Genomic DNA, 13,349 nt, shown 5'->3' with positions numbered 1-13,349 from the left:
GTTCATGCCCCCAGGATGCAGATTCCCCAGGCGGAATATGAGGTGCTGTTCCTCCAATTTCCGGTGTTACTCGCTCTGGCCATGGGGGAGACCCAGGATGGAGAGATCGGATACGGAGTGGGAGGGGGAGTTGAAGTGCTGAGCCACCGGGAGGTCAGGTTGGTTATTGCGGACCGAGCGGAGGTGTTCGGCGAAACGATTGCCCAGCCTCCGCTTGGTCTCATCGATGTAGATCTGCTGACATCTAGAGCAGCGGTTGCAATAGATGAGGTTGGAGGAGATGCAGGAAATGGTGTTGGGTAGACTGATGGGACTTAAGGCTGATAAATTTCCTGATGGTCTGCATCCCAGGGTACTTAAGGAAGTGGCTCTAGAAATCGTGGACGTATTGGTGATCATTTTCCAATGTTCTATAGATTCAGGATCACTTCCTGTGGATTGGAGGATAGCTAATGTTATCCCACTTTTTAAGAAAGGCGGAAGAGAGACAACAGGGAATTATAGACCAGTTAGCCTGACATCGGTGGTGGGAAATATGCTGGAGTCAATCATAAACGATGAAATAGTGGCACATTTGGATAGCAGTAACAGGATTGGTCTGAGTCAGCATGGATTTACGAAGGGAAAATCTTGCTTGACTAATTTTCTGGAATTTTTTGAGGATGTAACTAGAGAAATGGACAAGGGAGAGCCAGTGGATGTAGTGTACCTGGACTTTCAGAAAGCATTTGATAAGGTCTCACATAGGGGATTAGTGGGCAAAATTAGGGCACATGGTATTGGGGATAGAGTGCTGACATGGGTAGAACATTGGTTGGCAGACAGGAAACAAAGAGAAGGGATTAACGGGTCCCTTTCAGAATGGCAGGCAGTGACTAGTGGGGTACCGCAAGGCTCGGTGCTGGGACCACAGCTATTTACAATATACATTAATGATTTAGATGAATGGATTACATTAGCAAATTTGCAGATGTCACAAAGCTGGGTGGCAGTGTGAACTGTGAGGAAGATGCTTTGAAAATGTAGGGTGACTTGGACGGGTTGGGTGAATGGGCAGATGCATGGCAGATGCAGTTTAGTGTGGATAAATGTGAATTTATCCACTTTGGTAGGAAAACCAGGAAGGCAGATTATTATCTAAATGGTGTCAAATTGGGAAAAGAGGAAGTATAACGGGATCTGGGGGTCCTTGCTCATCAGTTAATGAAAGTAAGCATGCAGATTGAGCAGGCAGTGAAGAAAGCGAATGGCATGTTGGCCTTCATAACAAGAGGAGTATTGGAGCAAAGAGGTTCTGCAGTTATACAGGGCCCTAGTGAGACCACACCGCGAGTATTGTGTGCAGTTTTGGTCTCCAAATTTGAGGAAGGACATTCTTGCTATTGAGGAAATACAGTGTAGGTTCACAAGGTTAATTCCCAGGATAGGGGGACTGCCATATGCTGAGAGAATGGAGCGGCTGGGCTTGTATACTCTGGAATTTAGAAGGATGAGAAGGCATCTTATTGGAACATATAGGATTATTAATGGTTTGGATACGCTCGAGGCAGGAAACATTTTCCCGATGTTGGGGGAGTCCAGAACCAGGGGCCACAGTTTAAGAATATGGGGTAAGCCATTTAGAATGGAGATGAGGAAACACTTTTTCAGAGAGTTGTCAGTCTGTGGAATTCTCTGCCTCGGAGAGCGGTGGAGGCCGGTTCTCTGGATACTTTCAAGAGAGAGCTAGATAGGGCTCTTAAAGATAGCGGAGTCAGGGGATATGGGGAGAAGGCAGGAACGGGGTACTGATTGTGGATGATCAGCCATGATCACATTGAATGGCGGTGCCGGCTCAAAGGGCTGAATGGCCTACTCCTGCACCTATTGTCTATTGTCTAATATTCAGAAACTTTTTAGTCAAGATCTTCAACTATAGTGTCTATCCTTTGTTTCAAAAGTGTGCAACATTTACTGTGTTATACTTATATATTTCAACTTCATTTAAAGTTGATATGATTGGAAATCTTCACAAGTGTTTCAATAGATGTAGTTGAGTTTTTCATTATTAAAACATTCAGTTCAACAGACATTTTAAACACAATATTTGAATGACATATATTAAAACACCTTTTTTCAGTTGAATGCACTTACCTGTATGTCAATGGTGAACCTGTATGAACAACGACGAAACATCAGAATGTTTTCGACACGGTCTCAAGTTATGATTGCATTGTGCTTGTTTGGCAACAGTAGATGACGTCCTGTTCTCCTGCTCATTTGCTGCCAGATAAACCCATCCCTTCCATACATTTTGGCACAGTCTTCCCTTTCATTCATTCATTTATGAAGCTTCTTGTTAATTATGTTGCTTTCTTAGCCGGATCCTTCTCTCACCATTCTTTCAATACCCACATGTCCCATGTGAACCCACATGGCCACATGGGACAGAATTTTCCCCTATCCCAACCAAAGTGGATGTTGCTATTCTATAACTTTTCCCAATCCATCATTTAGGTCAGCGCAGGGAGTAATCTGGAATCAAGGGAACCTTTGCTGGGTCCCACTGGATAAGAAGCAGAGGGCTATGGGGAAGGAGTTAGGGCAGCACCCTTCTCCTCCTACTCTGCTGGTCTGGTTTTGTTGATCAACAGTCCCCTAGGATGTTGGCCGGCCCATTCCCTGTTTTCTGGGACTGATGGCACAGGGAGCAAGCCACTCATTTCTCCCCAGTGTCAAACACATTGTGATTATCTTTTTTTGGTCAAGACAAAACATAATTTGAGTAAGTCACGACGAAACATGATGCTACGGCTAAATTTTGCTCCAGTTCTTTGGCACATCCAAGCCTCATGTCACTCAGCATTCTGGGTGAGCCAATTTAGGAGACTTGCTTGGACTGCAAGAAATGAAGTCCATTGACTGATGCAAGTGCTGGGGTACTCCACTGGGACTCCGTATTGTATTGTATCATGCAGTGTTTGTGAGCACTAGTTGTTGTCTTCAGTCCGTTACCCATTTAAGGATTGTGTTATGTGTCAGGCTGCTCTCTGGTTGCGACAAGTTTATAAAAAGTTCCAGAATGGCTGTGAAGAGCCTTTGAATGAACGACACACACGTTTTTTAGTTTTTTCTGTCCAATGCATGTAAGTTTGTATACTCAACAATGGACTGGGTTGGAGTTTAAGAACCAAATGAACACAAACACTTTACACTGGCGATAACGACAGCACAGAATCTTAAGCATTAAAATAGATAAAGTTGTTGAGTAAGTCAAGTGTACTACATGGCTTCATTAGGAAGGGGAGGTTACAAAAGTCACAATTAATAGAAGCAAGTAGAAGTGTAGATTCAAACACGAGATGAGAAGTAACACGTGAATATTATTTAAATAGTTAAGCCCAGTAATTGTTGTAGGTAATACAAAATGGCAGGTCACGCGCAAACTGCTTATTATTTGAAATCTCAGGCATGACAACATGGCACAAGAATTAATGAATGGGAAGAATGAAATCTTTTGTGGAAACAATATTATTGAAATAGAGGGAAAAGCAGCTTCAAAATGAGGCTATACATTAAGACAGGATGATTTTGATTGCATAAATCAGGCAAATATTCGTGACGTCCGCAATAACCTACCTGACCTCCCGGTGGCTCAGCACTTCAACTCCCCCTCCCATTCCCAATCCGACCTCTCTGTCCTGGGTCTCCTCCATTGCCAGAGTGAGCAACAGCGGAAATTGGAGGAACAGCACCTCATATTCCGTCTGGGGTCCTTGCGTCCTTATGGCATCAACATTGAATTTTCCCAATTTGGCTAGCCCGTGCTGTCCCCTCCCCTTCCTTCACCCTCTAGCTGTCTCCTCCCACCCTCCCATCCGCCCGCCCTCGGGCTCCTCCTCCTCCTCCCTTTTTCCTTCTTTCTTTCCCCACCCCCCATCAGTCTGAAGAAGGGTTTCGGCCCGAAACGTCGCCTATTTCCTTCGCTCCATAGATGCTGCTGCACCCGCTGAGTTTCCCCAGCAATTTTGTGTACCTTAAATATTCGTGACATATTGACAAACTGTTCTGAAGGACATTTGATGTTTTATTATATAATTAAATGACAAAATCATATTAGCCTTCTGGATAGCTGTAATATTGCAATCTACCAGAGGTTCAGAAAATAAGTTGCTTAACTTTCAAGTATAAAAGACAACAATATTTATGGAAATGCCTTCTAAATAAATTAGAATGAATGTTAGTCTGCTTGAAACATTATTGTATTCATCGCACATGGACCAAACGTAATAATAATAGAGGAACCCTCTAGGTCATTTGAATATGACTGATGTGAAGATCAGGGTCTGGTGGGAAACATTGCTAAAATTGTTATGGGACTGTACCAGTGTGTTTATTCAAAACTGCCTGCCGTTTTAATTGTAGAAGCAAGGGCACATTCAAAGCTAAATATAACGGGCAGAATTTCCCACATTCAAAGCAAACTTAAACTGAGGTAGCTAGGAAATGTCCTTGCAGAAGGAGAATTGTTAAAGTAAAACAAAACACATTGAAAGGAGGTTTACATAATATTGAGTTAATAATCAATAAGGGGAGAGCATTTTATGTAGGTCACATGTGGTATTAAGAGAAAATGTGATTGCAAAAATTGGTCATTGATATGTATACTGATATTGCTCAATCCTGGCAATGGATATGTATACCAGATACTTAATGATATGCCGGTAGCCAGTAGTACATTAAAAGTAATGTAAAAAAATTAGTAAGGATTTACTTTTATGAAACCTTGAGAAATTTAGGACATACAGAATGTGTAATCCATTTTAATGAGCAAAAGACAAGTCTGAGATCATATATTCCGCTTGGGTACCTTGTAATCTGCTTAGGTATCTTATAACACTATGGTATGAACATTGAATTCTTCAAGTTTCGGTAATTAACCTACAACCCCCTGCCTTCCCTGTGTCCCACTGGATGAGAAGCAGAGGCCCATGGGGATGGAGTTGGGGCCGCACCCTCCTCCTCCTACTCTGCTGGTCTGGTTTTGTTGATCAACAGTCCCAATAGGGTGTGGGCCAGCCTATTCACATACAGATATGTGAAAAGAAAGAGATTAGTTAAAACAAATGTAGGTCCCTTGCAGTCAGAAACGGGTGAGTTGATCATGGGGAACAAGGATATGGCGGACCAATTGAATAACTACTTTGGTTCCGTCTTCACTAAGGAAGACATAAATAATCTGCCGGAAATAGCAGGGGACCGCGGGTCAAAGGAGTTGGAGGAATTAGAAACATAGAAACATAGAAATTAGGTGCAGGAGTAGGCCATTCGGCCCTTCGAGCCTGCACCGCCATTCAATATGATCATGGCTGATCATCCAACTCAGTATCCCGTACCTGCCTTCTCTCCATACCCTCTGATCCCCTTAGCCACAAGGGCCACATCTAACTCCCTCTTAAATATAGCCAATGAACTGGCCTCGACTACCCTCTGTGGCAGGGAGTTCCAGAGATTCACCACTCTCTGTGTGAAAAAAGTTGAGTGAAATCCAGGTTAGCCGGGAAGTGGTGTTGAGTAAATTGAATGGATTAAAGGCCGATAAATCCCCAGGGCCAGATAGGCTGCATCCCAGAGTACTTAAGAAAGTAGCTCCAGAAATAGTGGATGCATTAGTAATAATCTTTCAAAACTCTTTAGATTCTGGAGTAGTTCCTGAGGATTGGCGGGTAGCAAACGTAACCCCACTTTTTAAGAAGGGAGGGAGAGAGAAAACGGGGAATTACAGACCAGTTAGTCTAACATCGGTAGTGGGGAAACTGCTAGAGTCAGTTATTAAAGATGGGATAGCAGCACATTTGGAAAGTGGTGAAATCATTGGACAAAGTCAGCATGGATTTACAAAAGGTAAATCATGTCTGACGAATCTTATAGAATTTTTCGAGGATGTAACTAGTAGCGTGGATAGGGGAGAACCAGTGGATGTGGTGTATCTGGACTTCCAGAAGGCTTTCGACAAGGTCCCACATAAGAGATTAGTTTACAAACTTAAAGCACACGGCATTGAGGGTTCAGTATTGATGTGGATAGAGAACTGGCTGGCAAACAGGAAGCAAAGAGTAGGAGTAAACGGGTCCTTTTCACAATGGCAGGCAGTGACTAGTGGGGTACCGCAAGGCTCAGTGCTGGGACCCCAGCTATTTACAATATATATTAATGATCTGGATGAGGGAATTGAAGGCAATATCTCCAAGTTTGCGGATGACACTAAGCTGGGGGGCAGTGTTAGCTGTGAGGAGGATGCTAGGAGACTGCAAGGTGACTTGGATAGGCTGGGTGAGTGGGCAAATGTTTGGCAGATGCAGTATAATGTGGATAAATGTGAGGTTATCCATTTTGGTGGCAAAAACAGGAAAGCAGACTATTATCTAAATGGTGGCCGACTAGGAAAAGGGGAGATGCAGCGAGACCTGGGTGTCATGGTACACCAGTCATTGAAAGTGGGCATGCAGGTGCAGCAGGCAGTGAAGAAAGCGAATGGTATGTTAGCTTTCATAGCAAAAGGATTTGAGTATAGGAGCAGGGAGGTTCTACTGCAGTTGTACAGGGTCTTGGTGAGACCACACCTGGAGTATTGCGTACAGTTTTGGTCTCCAAATCTGAGGAAGGACATTATTGCCATAGAGGGAGTGCAGAGAAGGTTCACCAGACTGATTCCTGGGATGTCAGGACTGTCTTATGAAGAAAGACTGGATAGACTTGGTTTATACTCTCTAGAATTTAGGAGATTGAGAGGGGATCTTATAGAAACTTACAAAATTCTTAAGGGGTTGGACAGGCTAGATGCAGGAAGATTGCTCCCGATGTTGGGGAAGTCCAGGACAAGGGGTCACAGCTTAAGGATAAGGGGGAAATCCTTTAAAACCGAGATGAGAAGAACTTTTTTCACACAGAGAGTGGTGAATCTCTGGAACTCCCTGCCACAGAGGGTAGTCGAGGCCAGTTCATTGGCTATATTTAAGAGGGAGTTAGATGTGGCCCTGGTGGCTAAGGGGATCAGAGGGTATGGAGAGAAGGCAGGTACGGGATACTGAGTTGGATGATCAGCCATGATCATATTGAATGGCGGTGCAGGCTCGAAGGGCCGAATGGCCTACTCCTGCACCTAATTTCTATGTTTCTATGTTTCTATTCCTCAGTTTCTGAGACTGACAGAACAGGGAGCAAGCCACTCATTTCTCCCCAATCTAAAAGAGGCTCAAAAACATTGTGACTATCTTTTTTTTGGTCAAGATAAAACATAATTGAGTAAGTCACATTGAAACATGATCTTAAGGCTAAATTTTGCTCCAGATCTTTGACACATCTAAGCCTCGTGTCACTCGGCAGCCTGGGTGAGCCAATTTAGGAGACTTGCTTGGACTGCAAGAAGTGAAGTCCATTCACTGATGCTATTTCTCCCTTCCACCCCTCCTTCCACAAGTAGCATTTCTTCATTTTGTTAACAAAACAGAACACTGGAAGAGCTCAGCTGGTCAAGCAGTATCTGTGGAGGCAAAAGGTGTAAATTGATATGTCAGGTCGAGACTCTACACAGGAATAAGAGGCAAGAGGAAAGATTGCCTGTATATGGCAATGAGTAAGTAGGTGTGGGCTGGGGAGGGGGGTAGCGGGAGGGGGCACAGACAGGCGGTGTTGGGGTTGAGACCTGTAGGTAGAACCTGATGGGAAGGGAATGATAGGCAGATGAAACCAGATGGGGCAAGGCAATGGGAAAGACGAATAAAGGGAGAAGAAAACAAGATGGAAGGTTGAGTGTGTGTGGGAAGAGGACACAGGTGTGGACTACCCAAAATTGGAAAATTCAATGTTCATACCATTGAGTTATAAGCTATCCATGTGGAATATGGGATGTGAGGTTTTGTTCCAGATTCCAACATATGCAGTCTCTTTTGTTTTCAAAATTTGTACACTTCACGCTGTGGAAGATAATTTTCGTATCACACCAGTGAAAGTAGCTAGGGCTACACGGAAAAATTCTGCTTTGATGAAAGTCTATGAACAAATTCAGGCATATGTCTCAATGAGAAATGAATCTATTTTGTAGCCAATGCTACATCATTTCCGCCAATGAGAATTTGTATGAAGTGGATGCTTAGGATTGTGATGTTGAAGGAATTGCAGAGGAAGAATATAAGAAACTTGTGCGAAGCTTTCGCATTTAGTAAATAAGAAGATAGTGGCCAGAGATTTGCCTAGAGGCCTAGTGGTGGAATGATTGATTTGTCAGAATAACCGAGGAGAACAGCAAAGAAAACTAAGATTGAAGATGATGTCCCTTCCTCCTCTCCCCCATTTCCCTTTCCACCAGCTGGTTTCTGAATGAGGTGTGGTTTCTAAAATAATAGCACTACAATTCGGCTTTGTTAAAACCCAGTGTTGAGGAAAGCTTTGACTTCTACATTTATCAATCAAAAACTCAAAAATCTTTTCCAATGAATTTCAGTGCAAGAGTGCTTTGTGAGCAAGACCATACAGTGAAGGATAGGGAGATTTGGAATGGAACAAATGGATGAATCAAAATTATTACATATAAATCATGTAAGATACAATCCATGCTACTTTATTTCCTTCATGGGTTTGAAATTAATGTCAGTCATTCTGTTTTGCAAAGGAGAATGAGTTACCCATTCACTCATTGTGTAAATTGGAATCAATATTTATTGTATGGGCTGTTGAAATCCTCATCATCATTACATACAAGGTGATTCATCTTCTCATAGGTGATAGGACTCAGCATGCTACTTTTCACTGATTTTTTTTTAAATGGCATGGCATCAAGTGGTCTGTTTTTAAGACATGATACACGGAAGAGGGATATTTTTGCTTCATGCTTTGGTAGAAGATATTGCCGTTGTTCGAAATGCATTATATTTCAGGGGCATTCGGTGTTCACTTTTGAAGCTGAATAATTTAATTTTTCCTTGCTCTATCAACTCAATTATGTTGTTTTTAATAGACAAATGAAGCAGGAAAATATTATTCGCATCACTTTGGGAATTGCATGACATCATTTCGCAAAGCGTAATGTTTGCATCTTTCTTTTACTCTTTGCTGTTCTTTACTCTTCAGCGGAAATAAGCAAAAATGTACAGTACTTGCTGAGATCCCCAAATTAGAAAAAAAAAATTGTTAATGTTTCATATCAGAAGCAACTGGTCATCTTAAAAAAACAAATAGTTTGGCAATTTAGAGTACAGTCTTACCCATAAGATTTTGGTATCAAAATTCTTAACTTTCATATATTTGAAAGTGTCGTCTCATTTCCTCCTTTTGACCTCCCTTATCTCATGCTTTAATTTGAACTATTACAATTGTTACTAAGTTTGAATATCATTTTTATTTTTTTGTTTATCCATGCATTGACCAAAATTGGATGAAAGGAAAATGTCAACATTGAGATTTGCGTCTCGGCATTTGTTTTTGCATTCCTGTCTCTCCTTAATCCTCCTGAAGACGCAAGCTGAAGTATTGTCCATTAATTGTCCAAGCTGATTGGGCCTTTTCAAAGTGGTATCCAGTTTGTCAACATTGAAAGGCAAATTTTTTTTCAGGAGAATAAATTACAGCCAAACTGTGACCTCTTTGCCTGATGTCTACATATTCCCTTAATTCTAAGATGGGTATTTGATAATTGTGCATTCAGTTGAGAAATAAACCTTGATGGTAAAAGTGATCCCATGGCTAATTGAATAGGTTAGCGACAGTCTTAAATAAAAGTAGGTAACTTTGTTCTTGCTTCTGCAGTACAACCTGCAGGTGCACATTGACAGCAACTTCCAGATTTTAATATTCAAACCTGCCTACTCCTGTCACTTCTTGTGGCTTTGCAGAACAAGAAGAGTAAAGGACCAGCAATTTTGCAACCATTGCTCCCATAAATACTGGACATTGTGTATTTCTGCAAATTGTCTTTTGGATCAAGGAATGCTTGTATCTTTAGCTTTTGCCGATGAAGTAGCTGGTTGAAGCCTCATCAAAAATCGCTTATAGCTTGGCGGTCTTCACATGCTTCCTGCCTTCTAATCAGCCCAATGTGTTGAATTCTTAAATGGCTGCTGCAGAATGCTCATTTTATATGCATGCATTGGGAAAGGCAGAGCTCCCACTCTCTGCGCCTGCCTGTCGATCTGAATCTCTGTGTGGCAGCGCTTATGTCTTGCTTGATGTCCATCAAGAGATTTTACTAAGTTTGAGTTCTTCGATACCATGTCAGAACACCGGGATGAGCTAACTGTGTACTTAAACAAACTGCTTGAGAAGAAGGAGACAAAAACTGCTCTGCTGTCATCTGGAAAGAAAATGAGTCTGCATCGATTCCGTGCCGCTGCACATGCTACACGGGACGTCGTGTCTCTGGCACAAAAAGCAAAGGAACTTGGCATCCAAAGTTAGTTTGAAATCGTTGATTGTTTTTTTAAATATTTTTTTCTGTGGCTTTTTTTTTTTTTTTTTTTTAATATTTTATTTTATTAGAAGTAAGTACAGTCATATGGCACCAAAGTGCCTAATATATATTTTCATAATACATTTTATGTACAACTTCTTTTTTTTTTTTGTTACACTGAAAAAAGATTAGAATAAGAAAAAGAAGTTAGATAGTAAAGGATAGAAAGATGTGAAATATATAGTGTGTGAAAAAAGAAAACGAGTAAATGAAAAAAGTTGAGAGAGAGAATAGAGAGAAGAAAAGAAAAAAAGAGGAGATCATTATTTATAGTCTTGACCAACCCTCGTCCAGTCCTGAAACAGTTATTTTTTACAATTGTGTTGCACCATATGATTCCAAAAAAACGACGAATGGAGACCAACTCGTTATGAATTGTGGCTTTAAAGCAGTTTGGTAAGGAAAGCAAAGTTCTTGTACAGACTAAGCTAGATGTTCTCATGATGGGCTGTGTAGTATTTGCTTCAGGAAATATGGAGGTGGAGGAATCCTGTTTCTTAACTGAGATGATTGCACAACTTTTCATTTCTAATTAAATACGTTAATCTTTCTTTGCTTTCATATTTCAGAAAATGGTTTGAAATTTTAATTCAATACATTTTTACAATAGAATTTTATGTGGCAATTGTGCTAATTGTGATTGGCATCCATGCATATTGTTTCAGGGAATTACATTGCAGTCTTCTGTATGTCATGTGCTTACATACAAAAAGTACATACAATTATGTCAATTATGCATACATGTTGCTTAACATTATTGTCACGGCACTGCTGTGAGATCAGGAGATTGATGGCAAAGGGTGGAAGCTTCAGGCAACTGGTGGGATTGGTCAATCGGAAAGGTAATTTGGTGTGATGATATTGATGAAATATGTTTTAAGATAAACAGTTGTAGATTGTGGGAGGTGCTGCTCAGGCCATCAGTGAAGAACCATGAAAACAATGGGAATGAGATTCATTGTTGGGAATGAACACTAAGAAAATCACTGAAAGACCTATATAAAAGTTGATAGATGCTTGGACTACCCGTAATTATAACAGGGAAGGTTTGCTTCTGTAGTCATTGCATCCGATGACCAGATTCTTTTCTGCACTGAAGAGGAAGTCATAATTCTACTTTTTGCTTCATTCCCTGATTTCTTCCAAATCATATTCCCAACACCTTCAAGTAACTGGGCAGGAAAATTAAGGGGGCAAAAGGTTGGTCTGATTCTTGCTGCAGTATACAGTGCTGTTTTTGCTCCATGGCCCAATCGACAGTTGAAACTAATGGATGCTTATTGATCAAAGCAAAAGATAAGGATGTTATTCACTTACTGTAAGGTAAATTTTATTTATATAGCACTTTTAAATCAACTGGCGTTGAAACCAAAGTGCTTTACATGAAAGAAATAATTAAGTTTCCGTACATCAATCGTAAAATTAAAAGAAAGAAAAATGACACAACACATTATAGAATTCAACATGTACGTCCCCCCACAACAGAATCAAAAATTTCCACTGTGGGGAAAGGCATCAAAAAGTTAAGTCCTCTTCCTCTGTGAACCAACCGAGGTTTGGGCCTATTTGTGGCCTCCGCAGCCAGTCTGATGTTTTCAGGCCCTCTTGCCGGAAAGCTGGAACTCCGGCGTCGGGTGAACACTTCTCAGTGGCTTGGAATGTCTGGAGCGGCCGCTTCCTCCCCGGAGACCTCGGCTCCCGAAGTCCTCAGGCCGCGCTGGCTGGAGCCCCAACTGGCGATCTCGGATCCCAGGCTCCGCGGTGTTTTAAATCCAGCGCCGCCCGCCTGCGGCTGGACGCCTGCAGCCACAGCTCCGCGGATGTTGGGAGCCTTTGACCTGAACATATCTATTGTAGCGTTGCTACAAAACCTACCATCAGCGACGCTACCGATCTGCCACTGCCTGTGTGTGCGATTCCGGAGGCTTTGAGGGGGGGGCGAGATTAAAATACAAGTGTATATTGGTTGTTGGAGAGGGATTTCCTCAGGCTGCTAGTAGATGAAGAGTTCAAGCTTCCCTTCCAGGGTTTAAAAAAAAATTGCTGAACAATTTAATCGCGGCATTGAAGTTAAACGCGACTTCTAACGCCTTCAAAGCCTTCAACGCCTTCAACATCACGGACAAAACAAAAGGTATGTTGTTTATTTAACATATTATCTTGCTTTTTGGTGTGGCTTCATTTTAATCTTATGATGCGAAAAATGTTATTTAGGCCCACATACGAATCGGCCGTGTCTTGCCTGCCGATATGGGCTTAAAATGTATGGCAACGGCAACATTCCAATCGATCACATTCCAGAAACATCCACTCTTAAGATAATCAAATTCATAATTTTTTTGCACAATCATGTCATAAGAACATCTAAATCATCTATATTTTGTGTTATTGTCTATACATAATCAATATTTTCATACTAAATATCCACAGTACAGTTTTAGTCAGATGTATTGTGCAAAAAATAATGATTTTGATTATCCTCTCAAGAGTGAATGTTTCTGGATTAATTTATGGGAATTAAACATTAAATTCCTTCCATTTGCCATATAAATCCATGCCAAAGTGAGATTTAAAAATCATGTTATTTTGTGAATTCTTGTGTGAATGGGATCAGTTTGTCATTTGTTATTTGGATACTTAGGCTATTGAAAAAAATTAGCCTTTTCTTAAGAAATGGATAGATCTAATAATTGAATTTAGATGAATTAGATAAATTTAATTTATTTGATGAAAGTGATGAATATGAGTTTTTTGTTGGGTATTTACTATTTGTTTTAGTGTCATTTCTACCTTTTTTTTTCTTAAACTGCAAATAATAACTTGTTTCTGTTAATACTGTTCAGTTGTTTTTTTTCTTTACATTTGA

General features: G+C 41.0%; 1 protein-coding gene across 5 annotated transcripts in view; it reads left to right on the top strand.

Annotated features, from left to right (window-relative positions):
* phka1 (phosphorylase kinase regulatory subunit alpha 1) overlaps nucleotides 1-13,349 on the top strand; it is a 121,118-nt gene that overhangs the window by 57,383 nt on the left and 50,386 nt on the right. For 3 of the 5 annotated variants that reach the window (XM_033030430.1, XM_033030429.1, XM_033030428.1), the window contains exon 19: nucleotides 10,253-10,426. The exons of the other annotated variants lie outside the window; for them this stretch is intronic. In XM_033030430.1, coding sequence (XP_032886321.1) covers nucleotides 10,253-10,426 — 174 coding nt within the window. The remainder of the gene's footprint in view (nucleotides 1-10,252; nucleotides 10,427-13,349) is intronic. 5 annotated transcript variants of the gene reach the window in all.

Source organism: Amblyraja radiata, chromosome 12, assembly GCF_010909765.2.
Source record: "Amblyraja radiata isolate CabotCenter1 chromosome 12, sAmbRad1.1.pri, whole genome shotgun sequence".
Taxonomy (NCBI): domain Eukaryota; kingdom Metazoa; phylum Chordata; class Chondrichthyes; order Rajiformes; family Rajidae; genus Amblyraja; species Amblyraja radiata.
Note: the sequence above shows the minus strand (reverse complement) of the source record. Positions and strands in the feature narration are given on the sequence as shown.